The following is a 19,609-nucleotide window of genomic DNA, read 5'->3' as shown; positions in this document are numbered from 1 at the left end:
ACATTGATTGACTGTAAGATGAAAATTAGAGGTTTTTAAAGAATAAAAAACATATATACACAGTTTCAAACCAAACTTGTTACATTATCTATGTTCTGAGAAACAAAAAAGAAAAGAAATGAGGGGTCTGCTAAAGAGCAGTGCTTGTACGCTATGGACAACCCATCCGATCGGACCCAAACACTTACACTTTCTTAAGTACAAAAGTAATATGTAAAGTAATTCAAAACAGGACAGGCATTACAGGACAGACAGGATTGGAAAAAAGGCAACACAAAAACATTGTTCACATCATTTCAAATTAATCCTTAGGAAGTATAGAATCATAGTAATTTCCATTGAATGCGTCGGTCACGAAGCACGGGTGCTTTAATTTTAGCCTCGGTCCTGCGGAAATGATTTCCAGTTTCCCCTTCACCTGCTCGATGTTTTGCAGTGAGCGAAAGTCCCTCTGTTGGTGTTGGAAGCGGGGCGATTTCCTTTTGAGTCCAGCATAGCCTTGAGCGAATGGGACTGTAAAATGCTAATTGCTCTGACCGATCGCTGGGCCATCGTGGTTTTCTTTCTTGCTTTGTCTTATTTCTCTCTCTTTCTCTCTCTCTCTCTCTCTCTCTCTCTCTTTCTCACTCTATCTCTCTGCCTTCTATTCTTTTATTTCTTTTTCTCTTTTTTTGACGGAGAATGAGATAAATGGCATAAAATTCCTCGTCATTACGATCACAGGTGCTATGATAAAAGATGTCCTTATGATTTTTTTTTTCTCCACATAGAACGTTATGACACATTGAGGTATAGTACAAACTGAAGTCAACCAGTTGTTAGTCTTAAAATTAACATTTTAATAGCTTTTATTTTAGTTTACGATTTCGACACTGTCATGAAAAGGTCAACTGATTTGTTCGCTTAGTGTTTGCAGGGACAGCCATGGACCTCCAATGAAATGGACGACAAACTACGCTTTTACAATCTACATTTATCTAATACAAAGTCATTTGTAAATAAATGTATGTGTATCAGAGAATACTACAATGTTACTTTATTCTATAGTTCTGTCACTTTCCATCCAGTGACGTACCAATAGGCCTACATTATTGTAGATACTTCTCGTCACAGTACGTGGCTATACACGCACTTTTGATGGGACATTATGAGTTTAAGGGCTTCAGTGTAAATTCGATAAGTTTTTTTTTTAATAGAACCTACAGGAGTTTATGCAAACTTTGAGTGGTATTTCGAAATCTAAAAGTCAGTGAATTTTGTTGAGTATGAAGTTTTCTTAAAACACACAATCACACACCCATAGGAGGGAAGAGCTTTAACAACTTGTAGGAAACCTTTCCCTCATTATAAACAAAAATTTCGTTTAGCGAATGATATATCCAGCAAGACAAGTTTCACTAAACATGAGTCCTTGTGCAAACTTTGATGACATTTCACTGCTCTGCTCTTTCCTTTGCCGTTTTATAGAATATCGCCTATTCCCTTATGCAGCTCCCTGCATGGACTGGAAGATTATGACATGATTTATTCGTCTCAACAAAATCTAAAAGAAACCATGATCTCAGAAAGTGACATTATGGCCATTAAATTCTTCTAATGACCGTCATCAATCATGAGATGATGAATATTCTATTTACTGACGTCCAAAAAGAGTGTGGTCTTTTCTCTTTGTATCTTGAATTTTTCATTGCCCAACTGATTTTTTTTTTCAGTTTAGTAAAAAGATATCTAAATATGTATTAATTTGGAGTATCAATATATTCAAAATTACTCGCAGTTAGTAATTCTCATTTTGTTATGTAGCTTTTTGTTTAGCATTTTTATGACTGCATTCTAATTTATCTATATGTTTATATTTATTGTATAGTAATGATATTGAACTTTCAAATTTATTGCAGTCAAGTTTAAGTAATGAATGAATATATTTTGTAAAGTTTTTGGAAAATTTTTGTATGAAGCGCTATATAAGTGTAAATTATTGTTATTATTATTATTATTATTGTTATTATTACATGCATTGTAACAATTTGTATCATTATCACAGCTCTCATACTGCAATTGATATAATCACCATAGAAATAAAGAAAATGCCCTCACTTGAATTTTTCAAAATAGCGGTGAAAATGTCTTTCTTTTCACAAATGTAATGATTTATTCTTATTCCTGATTATGCCTATATAGAATAAATCAACTTGATGTGTATTTAAACATGCATTCTAGTACATAAGCTGTTTAACAGAGTGTTATTATTAAAATGTTGATGTGAAGTGCACAGAAAATTATCATGGATATCCTTATTCGTTTCATAAATAGTTATTTTTTATCATTTTCATTTTCATTCATATTTTCATTTTCGTTTTATTCATTTCCGACAAAAGTACAGAGTCAAAAGTACAGATTATTATCTGTACATCATCAGTACTTCAGTTGTCATAACTGTCTGCATTGTAGTATGTGTCCGACTTGGACAAATTTCAGAAGGATTGTTGTTTTTTCCTCAATTTTCAAATAAACTAACATTGCTTTTGAAGGCGATGTCTCTTAAGGTTTTTTGTCAGGTTTTCGATTTTCTTTTGTTTTACATTTAATATATATGCCGCATTTCGCTCTTAATTCTTTTGCTGGTTGGTTGCATTCTTTTCCTGTTGAATTTTTTTGTTGTTTTTGTTGACGTTTCATAATTTCCATATATACAGTGAGTTCGCGCATAACGGTGATGGTAATAGGAACGCGACCAGTAGAGAGTGCTTTTGTTTTCATCTTCATGGTTGTGTTGTCTTTATGGGGGAAGGGGGGCGGAAAGAGAAGAAGCCTAAATCTAGATCCTGCAGCTGATAGCTGATAGCTGGCGAGATCTAGTCACTTTAGAGCCTCCTCCTAATCGTGGACCAGTCTGATTATGACCTCTAGATTCCTGCAAATGAATGTTGATGTTTCCTGATTAAGTATTCATAATGATTGTGGGCGCCTCGTGCCTACGAAACGAGATGAAACATCCCAAGAAATGCATTCAGACGATGAAAGCATGTTGTTTTATCTCTCCATTCAACCGTAGATTTCGGCACTAAATTTCTCTTCGCTTACGTTTGACATCCCCGACAAAGGTTCGGGTGACAAAATTAAAAACATCGTCACGGTTTGGGGGCTTAGGCACCAGCTCCCGGAAACGGTGTCTGTTTAACTGACCAAAACCATCTACCAGAACTACGGCATCATGGGATCGCAAGACAACGGCACCGTTTCCTCCGATGCGCCCCCCTCTTCCTGTCCACGGTTTGTTCACAACTCGGATACAGCGCACACATACAAAGGCAGTGGCGCCGAATTGTTGGTTCAATGCGGAGATGCGCGATTCAACCCGCACACGCGCACGCACGCGCGAGCGAGTAGATATCGTGGTTCTATGGAAAGCTAAGTATCGGTGAATGGGTTATTGGGTTAAACTAAAAGGACAGTAATTAGCGGCATTAGCGGTCTATCATATGCTCTTGTGTGCGGCGGCTATTGAATAAAGATATGCCTTCAACACGCCATCCACCACAGTTTCAATAGTAGCAACAGGCATGACGGATCTTTTTTTCCCCTCCCATTCTCTGCTTTCATAGTGCGTACGGGCTTGCAATTATTGCTTTTGTTAAGTGGAGCACTTGAAATTCCTTTCGTCTTGTATATACCGTTCGTGGAAAGCAAGCGTTATTTCACAGCTTAAAACAAAAACAAAAACAAAAACGAAGGCTTTGTTTACGTGGCTTTTATTCTTTATTAAAAGTGCACCGTCCTTTGGCCTGTATGATAACTGATATGTATATCAGCTAAGCTCACACGACGCGGCCCTAACTTCAACTTCACTTCTACTTAGCTAACTTCGATGATAACGACGCCCAAGAAACCTCTAACTGTAAGTTAGAGAATGTGTGAAAGGAGTTCGTATAGTCACGACCCTATTTGCGATATCATCGATGTAAACTATTATCGATAATATCGTGAGTGTCACCATGTCGATTGACGCCTTCTTTCATCATGTTATAAGCTAAGTCAAGGGTTTCTAAAGAAACAAAAGTGTTTCGTCATATCCTTGTCCTAGAGAAAATATTCCTTTGTGAAACTTGCTCTATTTTATTCTGATTCGTTCTACTACTATAATGACGTCACGACTTTATGCACAAGTTCCCTATCTAGGTCGGCAAATGAAATGATACAAAATCGTTTATGATTTACAACCCTTGAATAAAATCTCTGATATATTTAAAATATCACAATAAATACTCATAGTGTTTTGCACTGCTCTGCGGTAATTTCTGTAAATCTATACACGTAGGTCCCTATAAACTACATGTTTTGGGAAACTGCTCCTTTAGACCGAGACAATCGCCCCAAAATCGTTTCACCAGGCCTTGGACTTTAAGAACTTTCCTGTTCCATCCCTTCCACTTTGCAATTATATTCTGATTTACAACGGGTTCAAATTCCAAAGTGTCTTTTTCTGTTCAGGCACCATGCCATGGATATTATTTAAGCTTTTTCTATCACGTGCACAGGCTTATTAAGAGTAGTTTTTTCTTTTCTTTCTTACTCTCGAAGACAAAGTTAAGACAATCGGTTCGGGTTGTACAAGGAGAAGTATGGCGGGACCTACATAAAAGGCAGCTTGTTCGGCTGCGAGCCCCGAATAATCGATGTTAGTGAATGAAAATGGGAGAGCGGATAAGAAAGTTCTGACCAGATGAAATAATAATGTGAAATAAAGGAAATGTGGTACACCTATGTGATAGGCTAAACTAAACTAAAATGAGTGATCCTACGCTGGAATATAACTTTTCGTTAACTGGTTAAAGCCCGAGACTTGTTCTCTTGACAAGCCTGTTTGGAATTCGACATCGATGAACGGCCACTATCTGTGTTAGGGATGAAAATGTAATCAATAAGAGCGAAGAAAAAAAAAACTGGGATTGGAAATTAACTTGAATGTCACTTAAGCTTTAAAGGCCATGGGCAAATAAAAAATAATGCTCCATTCAAAAACCTACGTCAATCAGCATTAGCGCTTTTAACTCTGTAATCGCCAAAGTTTTACCACAAAGTGAGATCGAACCCATCAAATTAACTGTCCCACATACCCATAACCCCACGTCTTCCTGTTCATGTTATGTCAGGCCACCATAATAATTAACGCGTGGGACTACATCTTAGACTTAAGCAGGTTCCTTCTTCTCTCTTCTCCCCTGAATTAAGTTTACGCAGTGTGTACGACCTTTCCTGCTTAATATTCATCGGTTTTCCCTCCGGCAGTTTCTGTCAAGATCATGTTCAAACTTGACTGATATTGGAGAGATTAGCGGTGAAGCTTGTCCGTTGTACACGAGGCGTACAAAGCATTAAGACAACAAAAAATCCCACCGCGCCCGTGAGGGGGGAAAGAGGCTGTAAGCGTGTGCGAGTGTCTGTTATTGTCCACCAGCCGCTCGGCTTCGCGTGCGCCGCTTCTAGCCCGATAGACATCAAGTCGAGCGTCGCTTGTTAATGGCGTACCCGGGGACCGCCGAGTTAAAGAAGAAAAAAATACTGGTCTTTTAGGGTAGTGCGTTTATGTAGCAGACAAAAGGGGATATAATAGCCCCAGGCTAAACATATTTCTGATCTTGTTCTGACAGAAACCAGAATCGTTTCAAATGTCATGTTTTCGTCATATCACGGGGAATACGACAAGTGTAATTAAGGTCTACAGGTATAGAATTACTACTTTTGCGTGTACCTCGTATTGTCCGTTCATAGAAGGCACGTTGAAACGTAAGAAGAAATCAATAAAGTGATTGTGAAGAAATCATAACATTTATACGATTCGCCCCCAATACTATTTTCAATGCCATTACACGCAACAGAAGTTCTAGCTTTGATTCTAAAATTTCGCATTCTTTATTTTGTTTTTGTTTGTTTGTTTATTGAAGTTGGTTGTGATTTGTGGCAAGTTTTCATGTAGGTTTTAACCACTTTAGAATGATGAGTATTATTACTCCCAGCTAATCTTATGGGAGGGGGGGGGGGGTGCAACAAAATGTGCATGAGTGATTGCAGCACCCACGCTATATTGTCAATGTTATTCGACAAAATTGGTTTTCCAATTGGAGAAGCGGGGGTTAGGCTCTTCTAATTACCAATGATTGTTGTTGGCCATTGTTCTCCTAAAGGGAATTTCCATAGAAACTTAATGTTTACCCTCTCGGTGACTGCAGCGTCACTTCCACTAATCATTTGTGCAAATGAAATCCTGTATATCTCGCAAACACGTCGGGCTGTGCTTTCACACGCTGTTCACACATCAATTTTCGTGACGTCCTAGAAGTTGCTCTCACAATTTCCAAAGACAAACTTAAGGGGGGGGGGGAATGATCGCTTCCCTCAATAACAGTATAATATCTAGCTCACAAGACTTTATCCGAAGACGTATTCTGCATGGCAATTTCCCTCTTGAATATAAATCATGAATATGTTTATCTTCTTAAGAAATCTCTTGGCAAATGGATCAATTCATATATCACAAAGCAATGTCTGGTTTTACACATTTCAAATCAATCATTCGCCTCAAGAAAAAAAAAGGTAAAAATCAAAATAAAGTAAAAAAGAATAAATTAATGTCTATTTATTGGCAACGCAAAAAGTCAAAACATGGTTCAACTTCAAACTAAAACGAGTCTAGATTTAGTATGCTTCTTCTGTTCAGAGTAATTTTATTTTATGTTATTATAATTATGCAGCCTATAAAAATATCATCATTAATGTGAAGTCAAGATTAGGTTTCCATTGAATACGTTGATAATGTTGGACGTAAATTTTATGAGACACACCAGATCAAAAGGCATGTGAAAATGTGACTGGGAACTAGTCAATGTATAATTCCTCGATTTTATCAAAATATTTCCTTATAACGATTATTCAGGAATAAAAAAAAAAGATATGATAACGTGAATCTCGTGTGATAAGAGTGATGATAATGGTGGTCGCAGTGATTTTTTTTTCTGATACTTCGTTACTCCGTGTCCGTGCTTAATCTCGAGTACAATATGACGAAACATTCATAACTATCAGCAAATTTCTGTGCCCTAAAGAATATGAGTGATTATTAGCTGTGATTTGCTGAGTAAAATGAAAAACAATCTCAAACCCGAGGTAGTGTAATCACGTCAGGCTATTAACATCATTCTGAATAAAACACCACCCGATCCTACTTGTGTCAAATTGGAGTAATTATTCTCTGTCGAGATATTAATAGCTGCACCAAAGCCGCGCGGCTGGTTACTCCTCGAGAATGAGGCGGGAGGGAAGTGTTCACTCGAATTCCGCAGAAGAGACAGAGTAAATTAGGAAACTCTAGGGCTCTCAATCAAAACTCATTATCGACGACTGTTTTTTGTTCCTTGTAGGCGATTAAAGCGACGAACTCCAAGTCTTAACAGTATATATATTTCGTCAAACTCAGGACGCGATCCATCATTTTCTACTCTTGAGGAGTCTAAGGGGGTAATCGTGGTAGGTTGTTGGTGCTCTCTAGTCAGAACCACCTTCCAACCCTCCGAGGCATCCAGGCACGCAAGAGAATAAGACAAAGTTTCCACAGCGTTGCTAAATACAGAAGCGGGGGGACTGTAATTTCATCATTCCAAATCTTTCCACGAGGAGAAGGAAGGGAGGATATTGTGGTTAAACATGCGAGAGGCCCCCGAGTACGCGGCGGCTATAGTGTTCGACTCGGGGCGACGAAACTACGCACGTGGGTGATGGACCTGCGTTTAGCCAAAACTGCTCGGCATGGATGAAGCATGCAGGAAGAAAGCCGTATTGATGTTGCCTTCAAAAGAGCACAGGAATAATTCTTTCCTCTTGTTTTGGGGGGAGGGGGTGGGGGTCATTCCAGCTCAAAATGATGTGTATCACAATCATTTCCGAAAGCTTTGGACATCCATCATCAAAAGAATTATGGTGAGAAAGACAAACAGCAAAATTAGAATGTCTCAACCAGGCCATGTGGGGTCTCTTTGGCACACTACCGTCGGCAATCAGTCCCAATCAGCTATGGTGTTGAAACATAAATGTTTTTGGCTTGCTTTTTATCCAACATGATGCGGGTGTACGCGTAGGGATGAATAGCTCACGACAATCGAGCGCAAATCTTCCACTTAATCATACTTATCTCGTTAAGTGTTCCTTCACATCACAACATCCAATCCAGAATGATTTTTTCCTTCAGCTTTGACACATATCAGAAAAATTTCCTCTCACACACTCTTTAACAAAACTGCACATCAACAATGTTGCTGCGCTGAATTAATGTTGGTATCAAAATTGGCCTATGAATAATTCAGTGCTATAGCAATAAGTAAATCAGATTTTAACTCCAATGAGCTTGTAGTCTTTTAAATTCTCAAGATGTATAGGTATAACTTAAATTTTCTTGCTACATTGATTCGGCTGCTCTCTCTTTCAGTATAATGTGTATACCTTTTCTTTTCTATCTATTTCAATTACGCCCTTTTTCTTTTTATCAGATTTTGTCAAGCATGCAGGAACTGGATTGGAAGTTGCATTTACAAAACACTTATTTTCGTTATATTTCCTCTTATTTCATATTTCAACAGGCCAACGGTTACGACTACCAAACTGATGTGCAAGGGGGCTATTATTACTGAAAGCCCTGATGAAGCTAGTCGCTATGCACTTATCGTTCGCCGGAGCACTGGGCAGAAAATGTTGGAAGTCCTCGTCTCTTGTTTGAAGAAAGAATCGCGCATTGTGGGATGAAAGAGAGGCGTGTGTGTAAGAGAGAAATGGTACATAAAATAAAAGAGTTAAAGAAGTTGAAGGAGCGAATAAAGAGTTTCATATGCAATCATTCTTCTGCAGTCGTCATCGACGTGGACTTCATCGTCGTCCCCACCTCACGCACTTATTCGTCGCTATTCATTCAATCTTAGCCAACTATGTGGTCGTTATCATTTGTCGCCAGTTCAAGCCCCTTCGCCGAGATAGATGTTTATATCAATTGAGATACCTTAACAGACCCACGGAACTGTCTTGTTCAGCGAGAACGTCATCATTACTGTTCGAAAGTATATATACACTGCATTAAGAGTTATATACTGCATGGAAAATATTGACTTCCTGTGACCAGATGTTTCAGGTAAAGTGAGAACAGATCTCTCGTCCCATCTCTTATTATAATGTGAATATTATGATAACAATCTTGTCAAATGTTACTATGAATAGTGCAATTCAGCTACACAATTATGTTAAAAACTCTTGAACATCAGTCTATAGAGTTATATGTGTTTATTTTGTTTTAGCTTCTAATTTGATCTTCGAGGAATGAAAGAGCATGAGAAACCAATCAGCACATTTTCTGTAAAGTTTCTGCGTATGTATTTTCTCGTGTTATCATGTTTACGTAAGATACAACATGTACGTGTAGAGTCAGAGTGCAGCACATTTCCGATGCCATATAACAAGACATCAAGATTTGAACAATGATACTTGGTGCGTGAGAATGAAGGGCCACGTTGATGGCCAGTGTGTTGAAGGTAGATGTGTCCGTAATGTGTGCGCAGGTGAATTCCTATGAAATATTCACCTTGAGCAAAGTCATGTTATGAGAGATTTGTATCCAGTACCTTTGACATGTTTAAACCAATTTTCATGTTTATTTTAGAAAATCGAAATTGAAATAATTATTTGAAAATGCCAATATTATTTCCCTTTTGGAAGAGACAATTTTACATCTTTCTAGAATTCAGACATAATGCGAAAAATCTACTTTCTTCTTAAAACACCTTGTAATTCTTACACATACGATACGACTGTTCATGAAAAAAAAGTTCATGAAACTGATTATGAAGACGCTAAGTGTCAACGGATTTGCCAGAGCAGGAAAAGATGAATAAGTGTGATGTATACTAGACTTCTACATTTATGAATCCAGTTTGATAGGATGCTATACAATGCGAAGAGTGCAATGAAGAAGACTCAAAGTCACTGGAGTGTCTCATGTGATACTTTATATAAATAACCAAAGAATAAGCAGTCACTATTCGTCGACAACTTGTGTAGTACGTACTTGAAAATTTTGTGCAATATTGATTAATGTTTATTGTACTGTTATCATGTGGCATGTAAGACACGCTTGGTAATTTTGCTTAGTAATATCTATTATAGTTTGTATATACATCTATTCAGGTCATCAGTACATGTCTGTATCAAATATAAAAATGTTGATATCAGTTAATAAAAGTTCAACAAATTCGACCTCAACAAGCTAATCGTCTTCCTATGATAAGCGCTGTTCAGCAATCTATATTTTACAGCCGATTCAGTTTGAAAGATTTGTGTGGTGAGTGTATAGTAATGAGTGTGTGTGTATCCTGTGAAATGCACATGTCATCAGTGAAAGGCTGCACACTTCATTTGCATATGACTATCTTTCAACCCACTCTATCATGCATGGCGAAAGACAAAAACAATTACACTTTGTGACTAGACCGGTTTAAAACTGATTCAAAGTTTAAACGAAAGTTTAAACACAAGATGTTCCCGACACCGTGGCGATTAGAAAGCATTCTCGAGGCACAATCACAACAGGTACAGATAGTGCATGTTAACTTGGGTTCCAAGTATTTGCACACATTATTTGAGAACATGTAAATTTAATAGTTCGTTATGTTCTTCAGGGTAGGATTTATGAATTGGAAGACTGTATAGTAACCGGTCCTCTACATTTTTTTTTTTCACGTCGGAATCTTAACGCATCTGCCACAAGATCGTTGTTTTTTCGGTTGAATATCAGAGTTTCATCATGATTTCATTCGAATGATAATGTCAACGAGAGGAATCGCCAAGTAAACACCTGTTCAAAGTGATGCATAAATGACAGCTACTGATGCAGTCTATATATATATATAATTATTATGATTATGAAATCGCCAATCAGATGAACCACATTCAGGGTATATGATTACTGCTAAGGAATGTAATGCTATCAATTTATCATAAGTAATGAGGTCTCACTAAGGCCAGAGATATGTCAATGAAATATTGAATACTGGTGTATTTGAGAATAGTTCCAAGAATCTCATTGTTCCAAATTTCTATGTTAAGTGAGTACCAGTTTGCTTGTTTAACTTATCTTTTCCTATCATGGTTGACAACTCTATATACACTGATATACCAGTTTATTATATAATTTCAAATGTTTAACAGAAAATTTAGCTGACAAGGAGTACGTAAATACAGATACATGAATTTCTAGCAAATACACGGATATGATAATCACATCACAAGAGAGAGGGGGAGGGGATAGTGAGGGATAGGGAGAGATTATCGTTGCATAGCGACTGCTCGATTGTATTAAAGCTGATGTATTGCTTTTCCAGAAATACGAATGTTAAATGGTGAAGGAAGCCTTGTACAGCAGTGCTCTGTGCCACATCCCTTATAAACATTGCAGCATCCCGCGCCAATGCATTAACACACGGGACTGGAAGGAAATCCCTTGGCTTTTTTACGCATTCATTTTATCCCACTATTCAGTTATAATGAGGACTGTCGGAAAAAAATGACGATGGGCGTGACTTAGAGATGAGCTCCAGTGGAGTTGACGTAACAAGGAACGGTGAACTGTGAGGCCCCCGTTGCCATGGAGTAGATGACGGAAAAAGTCGATGCCGCGCCCCCGACCACGCCTATCAGACTGATTTCAATCAGGATAACCTTGTGATGTAGGCTGAGCTTTCTGAATGAATGAAGAGTGATAGGAGAACGTACGCTTTACTTTCGGTTGCATTTCATATAATTATGGAGGAAGGGAGGAGTTCATATCAGCTCTAGATATCGACGTCTTAATTCTGTTCCAAGCTCACCCATTCGTTACTATTCTTTATACTACGCCTTTAAAATTGTTGTCATTTTATTTTGATATGTTCTTCTAAGTTTTCCATTACATTACATGTTATCTGACCATATATCTATGTATGTATGTATCTATCTATCTATATATATCATATGTATATATATACATGGTCGGCGGAACCGGGGGGCAGGGGGGCTTGGGCCCCCACTTTTTGTGCACCGTACAAAAAAATACATAAGGTGTCATCACTTTTGCCCCCCCCCCCACTTTTTCAACCCGGAAGTACTTTTTTAACCCGGAAGTACAAAGAAATACATAAGGTGTCATCGCTTCTCCCGATCGAAGGACCCGAGTTCGAGTCCCGCTCAGCGCTTACGTAATTGGACAAGATGATTTTTACCCACAATGTCCCTCTCCACCCAGGTGTATAAATGGTTACCTGGCAGCGCTAGGGTAATGATAATGACAGGGCCCTCTGGTAGAGCAGTGGCAACACTGAAGAGGCTACCCTGGATAAATAAGACATTATTCTTTATTATTTTTTATTATTAAGTATGTAAGTGGCACTAAAAGAAATAGATAGAGATCTTGAAGTGTGAGCGTGGTAAGGTTATGTTTTTCCGCTAAAGACCTTTTTTTTTTTTTTGCTTGTCAGCTGAAGAAACCCGGAAGTGGAAAGGGAGAGATGAGACGAGGAGATTTTCTTTTTTTTTTTTGCTTGTTAACTCATGAAACCCGGAAGTGCCCCCCACTTTGAAAACGCTCCACCGCTCTGATGTTATGGGTAGTGCCTATATAAAGACAAAGTGTTAAAAACACGTGATTTTAGCAGACTGAGCATGTATCATCTCATGTTGATTTTTCGTCTAACGACAAAATCAATGCACAAGATCTAGAGGATTCTCATCAGCTACTAATGTTAAGGAAACATGTTTCAAGTTACAGTATAAAGACATTACCCAAAGTCACTCCTCCCCAAATGCCAAAAGAACCGCAATGATTTATTTGTGCCCATTGCAACACAACGAGAAATTTGACACAGAAGACACAAATATTATGAATGATGTCATTCGCTCTGAAACTCTCATAAAAACATGCTCTTACAGACCTGGGGTCCGTTTTACGAAAGTCTTATGAGAGACTCTTCGCTCATAAGACACGAATTAAAATAAAATTGATTTTATTTCTCTTTGAAAGTCTGTCATAGCTACATTATAAGCGACTTTGGCCATTCTGAGATTTATGTAAATATTCTAATGTGATGACTTCGTAAAACCGACCCCTGATGAGTAATGAAACATTGTGACGGGTTCGAACGGTGCGTGCGTTAAGCAAAGTGTGACAATGTGCCGTGTATTCATGGTCATCTCAACCATTCAAAGAAATAGGGGGATTCAGGAAGCATAAAAAACACTGTGATTACGAGGGGTAAATCTTGGACGTATAGTCCGAGCCGCAATTTTACTGTGAACCACAGTCTAACATTAAACAGGTGTCTGCAGGTGGAAAGTGGTTAGAATCTTGAATGTCTGCACAAGATGGAGTCTGAACCGACTCGTGTTATGACCCTAACGACTTGCCTTTTCTTCCACACCCCGGTTGAATCTTCCACGGAGTTCAGTCGGAGGTAGAATAGAGGAGGGAAGACGGCTGCCTGCAAGGTGACTGTTGAGCCTCCTACTAGTGAGAGGATCGTGCCGAAATGTGGGATGGTTTCTCCAGTGAAGAGCACCAGTCCCAGAACAAGAGTTCTAAGCACCACTCTCTTCCAGTTGAACTCTGGGAGTCAAGATGATCAAAATTATTTTTTTTTTTCAGGGAATCATTGGTACAACTTTGGAAATAGTCAGTGCGTAGATGAAAGCTGAAAACAATCTTGATGATACTTGCATTACAGAAGTTGACAAAATAATGAAAGACTGTTGATTACGTAATGCAACGATGGTGATTGTCCCTATCGTTATGTGCGTACGTGTGTGTGCGTGCACGTGTGTATGTATCTGTCTGTCTGTGTGTATGTGTCTGCATTATATTATATGAAAACATTCGAATTTCACGCAGTGGTCATCAGTGCATGGTATGGTTTTTCACGCAGTAAACACGGGAAGCACTCTGGAAATTCGATATTAAAATTCTACATTGCTTATAACATATTATTACTGTCATTAGTTTCACTCATAAAAACTCATTTCTCTGTGGACGACCCAACAGCATAGAAATGATATTTTTCAATGTTCTGACGTAAATAATTGTTCTAATTCAGTTGAAGTATAGGTAAATGAATCTTTGAATGAATGAGAAGCCATGGGATGTTTGGCCTAAAATGCCTGATACCCTGAACAATGACAGCAATTTAATTTCACCGTGAGCTAAGCTTATCCTGTACGTCACTGTACGAAGAAGATGAGAAGCCCGAAAGCTCTAAACAGGTAATACTATCTAAGTTAACTCACTAAGCGGGATGCAGAAAGCCTCCTCAATCTCCTGAAAGACGGGGTTGATGCAGATTACGAAGCTGAGAACGAGGTGCATCATGATCATGACCGTGACGATGGTGTGGATGGCTCCCTTCGAAATGACGTGGAGAATGTTGTCAGTGTCGAGCTCGATGAATTTATCGCCGAAGACGAAATAACCGGCAGCCGCGACAGGAAAGTATATCAGGAACGTGGCTGGGAAATGTGGGAATTATATCAAGATTAATGACAGTGCTTGCCAATGCCATGTTTACTCCTTGACATCTTTAAACATAGATTTCTATGGTGATGCATTTTGAATAGTACGTCGTTTTCATGGCATTAATCTTTTCATCACTGTCGTTCAAGCTTTCCTCTTTATTTTGTAGTTCAGCCAAACAAACAAACAAACAAATGAAAAAATCTTGCTGTGCATTTCTTGAAATCAAAAGGTATTTTAATGATCAAAAGTATGTTTTTTAGCCTCTCATTAAAATTGTAATACGCGTGTCACTCGATTTTTATATCAAATTCAACACCGATGTAATGGACATTTACGTAAAAATACCGATCACATTTTTATATGTTCAACCCCAATTTTGCATAATGAGGACAAGTCCTTGGAAACCACACCACATCATGCGCACACAAGACTTATTGACCGTCACAATGTCCCGAAATTGAGCAAAGATGGACACACGATAAAGGAAATGTTTCAAATTCGGCTCTGATCGTACAAACACTGGGTCATTCGTGAGGGCATATTCAGCCATCGTATGACCGCCGCTGGAGTTTCCCAAGCAGCAACCCCGTCAGCGGTGGCAAAATCTTCGTTTAGCCATGAGTTTCCTTGGTGTGTGGTTCGAGTAAACGTCTTGATAAAGATTTACATCTTCGTGTAGCCTCCGTGTGTGGTTCGGGTGTTGTGTGAATTCTGTATTCATCGTACTTGATTTGGCTGTTGAATGGCATTTGACCATGTTTGGGACCAACTTCGCACGCAATTGAAAATTCTATATTCGTATTGTCATCTTGTGTCAATTTCGGGACAGCGTGTAATGCCACCCTTACTGCAATAGCCAATGCAAATGCTGAGGTAGAATCGTCGCGGGTCTTTCATGTCGTGTTGGATCGTCGGGAAAGCTCCGTGACCGCCAAACGCGAACACGATGGTCCCGAAAGCTGTGAAGAAGCTGATGACCGTGGGTGACGTGTGGTTTGGCGGCTCGACGGGGATTTCAATGACAGATTGAACGAAGAGCAGCAGAGCCGCTAACCCTGTCGACATGGAGGCCCCGGTAGCGACTACCCTGAAGAAGAGGTGAAACATTGCAATGACGTCACAATGGCGCAATTACAACAAACCAGTCTATCAATATCAAGGGAAATAACAAGGAATGATGCAACGATGAGTGCCACTAAATTAAATGCTTATTATGAAACCTTCTATAACACCAAGGAGTAGAAAAAAGCATTACAAACCTCTCTTGTAATATTCTTTTTTTTTTTTAGCATTTCAATGTCTTGTTGATCAATAACTCGTTTACTGGAAAAAGAGTGTGTTTACTGGTGCGTATGGTTTGTCGGCATGTGTAAAATTGTTTTGAACATTTCCATAAATTATTCATCATTTTTCATTTTCATGTGATGGAAATTATATTTTAGGTTTGCAAATGAATGACAAAACTGCCGAACGAATCGCGTTGAGAACATTATACAAACTCTTTAACTCGACACACGTGACATCATAGTGCTCGACAGAACCCACAACATCTTCCAACATTTCACAGGAAGGTCGTCGTAAGAAAAGAAGCAGTGTCAAGAGCGTCGGTCACTCTACATTCATTCATTCAATCATTCATTCATTCATTCATTCATTCATTCATTCATTCATCATGTTCATCTATAGAACACAAGAAGATTCATTCATCGAACACAAGAACAACACAGAACATACAAGTAGTGATCATTCTCCCTTCGGTGGGAATTCCTATTCATTATATTCGTAAAGAAACTTAGCAAACCGTCCACGACTGAATACAGGAACAGCTTATAGGGCTCACTTTATAGTCCGTCACATTCATCAGATTCGTCGGCAAGTAATTGGAACTGAGCCTGGTATACTGCGCGAATACTCTTACCAGAAATCCTTGGGCGTTCCCAGCCAGCAGAGCGGGATCAGACAGGCAGCAATGATGGGTGGCCACTGGCAGAAGTTGAGGGATTTTCCGACGAGGTTGTGCATGTTGTCCGCAGCCAGCAGCAGAAAGACCACGCTGGCGCCAAACATGGTGAAAATCACGCAGAATCGAACCGAGTAGCTGCATGGAAACAAAAGAGAAATGATATAGGGTGAGAAAAGAAATATTGTGCGTTTTATGTGCGTGCGTGTGTGTGTAGGGCCTACATAATAAATCAGGGAATCGTTTCATGCACTTGAGCACGATACTGGAGAATTTGGAGTACGGCACAAATCAGATCATAGGAATATATCTCGGTCAGTGTCAACCCGAAAAGTTTTATCCTAATATATTGCCTGCAGAATCAGACGAGATACTGGACTGGAAATATTGTCTGTCAATGTTTGATTTTGTTTCAAGATTGTAATTGATGTATGCCGATGGTGCAGCAAAATGAGGCGTGTTATTAGTGGATGACAGTATTTTCCCCATGGCAACACCCACAGCACGTGAAGTGCTTCTATATTATTTGCTGATATGAAACGTGCATATACTGCATCAATATTCACCACGCCTCCTGGTGTTATCTTATGAAGAGAAGGAAGATATAAAATACTAGTACCGATTTGTTTTTATGTATTGATCACTTACCGTCCAACTTTCCCGAAAGCTTCTGATCCAATCGCAGGGTACGGGTACCGGGTGTGTCCCCCGTACTTCTCCGGGAATCTCTCCTTGACGATGGTCCAGCAGCGGCCTAAGATGATGCCAGTGTAACCCAACATACAGGCTGCCACAGCAATGAGGAATAACCCTATCCACCCTATTGGACACAAAAGGAGAGAGAAAGAGATAGATAGGTAGATAGATAGATAGACAGATATAGAAAGATATATAGATGTAGATAGAGAGATAGATAGAGAAATATAGATAGATTATATGGACAGATATGTAGATAACATAGATAGATAAATACATATAGATAAATAGATAGATAATAACATAGATAGATAAATACATATAGATAAATAGATAGATAGGTAGATAACATAGATAGCTAAATAGATATAGATAGATAGATAGATAGATAGATAGATAGATAGATATAGAAAGATAGATAGATGGATAGAGAGATAGGTAGAGAATTATAGATAGATTATATGGATAGATAGGTAGATAAGATAGATAGATATAGAAAGATAGATAGATGGATAGAGAGATAGATAGAGAATTATAGATAGATTACATGGATAGATAGGTAGATAAGATAGATAGATAAATGATATAGATAGATAGATAGATCGATAAATAGATAGAAAAGATTAAAGAGAGGGGAGAGAAAGAAAGAGATGAGAGGTGAAAGAGAGGGACAGAGTGGGAAAGGAGAGGAATACGAGTTATTGTCGTACAGACAAGAGAAACAGACGGAGAGAAGAGGATGGGAAGGAGAGAATGGACAACGCGAAATGAGTAGTGTTCAGTATTTATCCCTATATAGTTTCCTGGCTACATCTCCGAAACAATGATATACCATTAATGTCGATGAGAGACTAAAGAACGATAAATCTTTGCACACGCATTATGAAAACAGGAAAATCCAGATATCCATTCAAATCTTTAAAACGTCATGTTCATTTTAACGTAGTTAGGCTATTTCATCTGTTCCTTCTCTTTCACAGTGTACTCTTTTTTTTCTCATATTTTTGTGCACAGTAAATAGAGCTATTTGAAAAAGCAAATGAAAACAAATTACCACATTACTAGTAATCGATGTATCTAAATTCAGTTTGTAAACATTCGTGTCCATAAACGATATGTAGCAGACATCTGTATCCATAGACAATACATTTCAGACATAACAGACAATTTCTGGTGTAAAATTAGAATTGGAAGCCAGTGTATCAAGGGAATGTATAAAATGCACCAGATCTTTGAAGTGTAGTTCATGAAAGATTCCCCGAGGTAATATTCAAGATAAGGTTCTCTACCTTGAAATTTGGTTGAACCATTAACACTTAAAGGGATGGTACAGTATTGGTGGTGATGAGGACTGAGCTTGTAACTTTTTGCAGGATACAGAGAAACCACTTACGAAATGTTACAGAGCATACCCTTTAAGAGGAATTCAAAGTTTCTTCGATGAAAATTTGTTTTAAAATGGCTGAGATATATTAAAAAAAGTAAAGCAAAGAGATCCTATATTAGTATCGCATGTTTTTGATACCTCAGCCATTTCAAAATTAATTTCTATCAAATGAACGCTAAATTCCTCTTGAAATTACATGCTATTTCACATTTTATATGGGGTTTCTCATTATCTCGTCAAAAAGTTAGAAACCTGAAGCCAGGTCTGAACCAAAGCTATATACCATCCCTTTAAGAGAATGATAAGAAAAGAGACATAATATTGTGAACGAATGTTATCATCGGTATAGGGGGATGATAATTGGTGGTCATCTTGTCTACAGTCAATACCTGTGTCCACCACGGCCCGAGGAAGAGCCAGGACACCCGTTCCGGCCACCTCACCAACCAGAAAGAGACCCGTGGTTAAAACACCTAACCCTTTGGCCGCCTTTGGGAGAAAAAAAGACAATACTAATCAAAACATGAGAGTAATACACGATATTGACCACGACAATCTAGAAGGGCAACAATGATACTGATTATCATTATCATTATTATCATTATCATTATAATGTTAATAATGATAACACTGTAATGGTATTATTATCACACGATTGTAGCTCTGACTCATGCAGCATTATCGTAACGCTACAAAGTCGCCCTATGTGTTTGTCTAATCTTTCTTGTTGTGGTAAGCGGTAAATGGGGTCAAAAGTGATGGAAATAATGACAGAAACTTATAATCAAACAGCATTTTTACATCACACTGGGCTAGATGATGCATCAATCTTTATTCCTCTTAAAGATATGGCATCGTCCACTCATGTTCACTCCTTCAATGATCGCGTATCTTTGTCTGCGTGAACCCCATGCATTGTACAATCAATCAAACTCACCGCGGCCATCTGGACGTTTAAGTTGCCATCGTCGACCAGAGCGAGTTCATCTGCCTCCAT

The 19,609-nt window shown here is 38.5% G+C and overlaps 1 protein-coding gene across 1 annotated transcript; it reads right to left on the bottom strand.

Moving 5' to 3' along the window:
- Positions 1-11,613: 11,613 nt before the first annotated feature.
- Positions 11,614-19,609, bottom strand: LOC139728853 (uncharacterized). The gene is made up of 8 exons (XM_071639792.1): positions 19,550-19,609; positions 19,002-19,101; positions 17,178-17,349; positions 16,488-16,667; positions 15,418-15,656; positions 14,344-14,562; positions 13,467-13,669; positions 11,614-11,769 (listed from the first exon to the last, which is right to left on the bottom strand). The coding sequence occupies exons 1-8, from the start codon at positions 19,607-19,609 to the stop codon at positions 11,614-11,616; spliced, it is 1,329 nt and encodes a 442-aa protein (XP_071495893.1).

This window comes from Diadema antillarum, unplaced genomic scaffold (genome assembly GCF_040938485.1).
Source record: "Diadema antillarum isolate AM-2024a unplaced genomic scaffold, OU_Dant_1.0 seq00000203_RagTag, whole genome shotgun sequence".
NCBI lineage: Eukaryota > Metazoa > Echinodermata > Echinoidea > Diadematoida > Diadematidae > Diadema > Diadema antillarum.
Note: the sequence above shows the minus strand (reverse complement) of the source record. Positions and strands in the feature narration are given on the sequence as shown.

What these genes read in the sequence shown, in the direction of transcription:
- LOC139728853 (XM_071639792.1), bottom strand. Translation starts at nt 19,609, where the DNA reads ATGGAGGCAGATGAACTCGCTCTGGTCGACGATGGCAACTTAAACGTC. An exon ending in TAAACGTCCAGATGGCCGCG is followed by an intron (nt 19,102 to 19,549) that starts GTGAGTTTGATT and finishes TTTCTCCCAAAG; the next exon opens with GCGGCCAAAGGGTTAGGTGT. An exon ending in GGGTGTGGAAGAAAAGGCAA is followed by an intron (nt 11,770 to 13,466) that starts GTCGTTAGGGTC and finishes TCATTCAGAAAG; the next exon opens with CTCAGCCTACATCACAAGGT.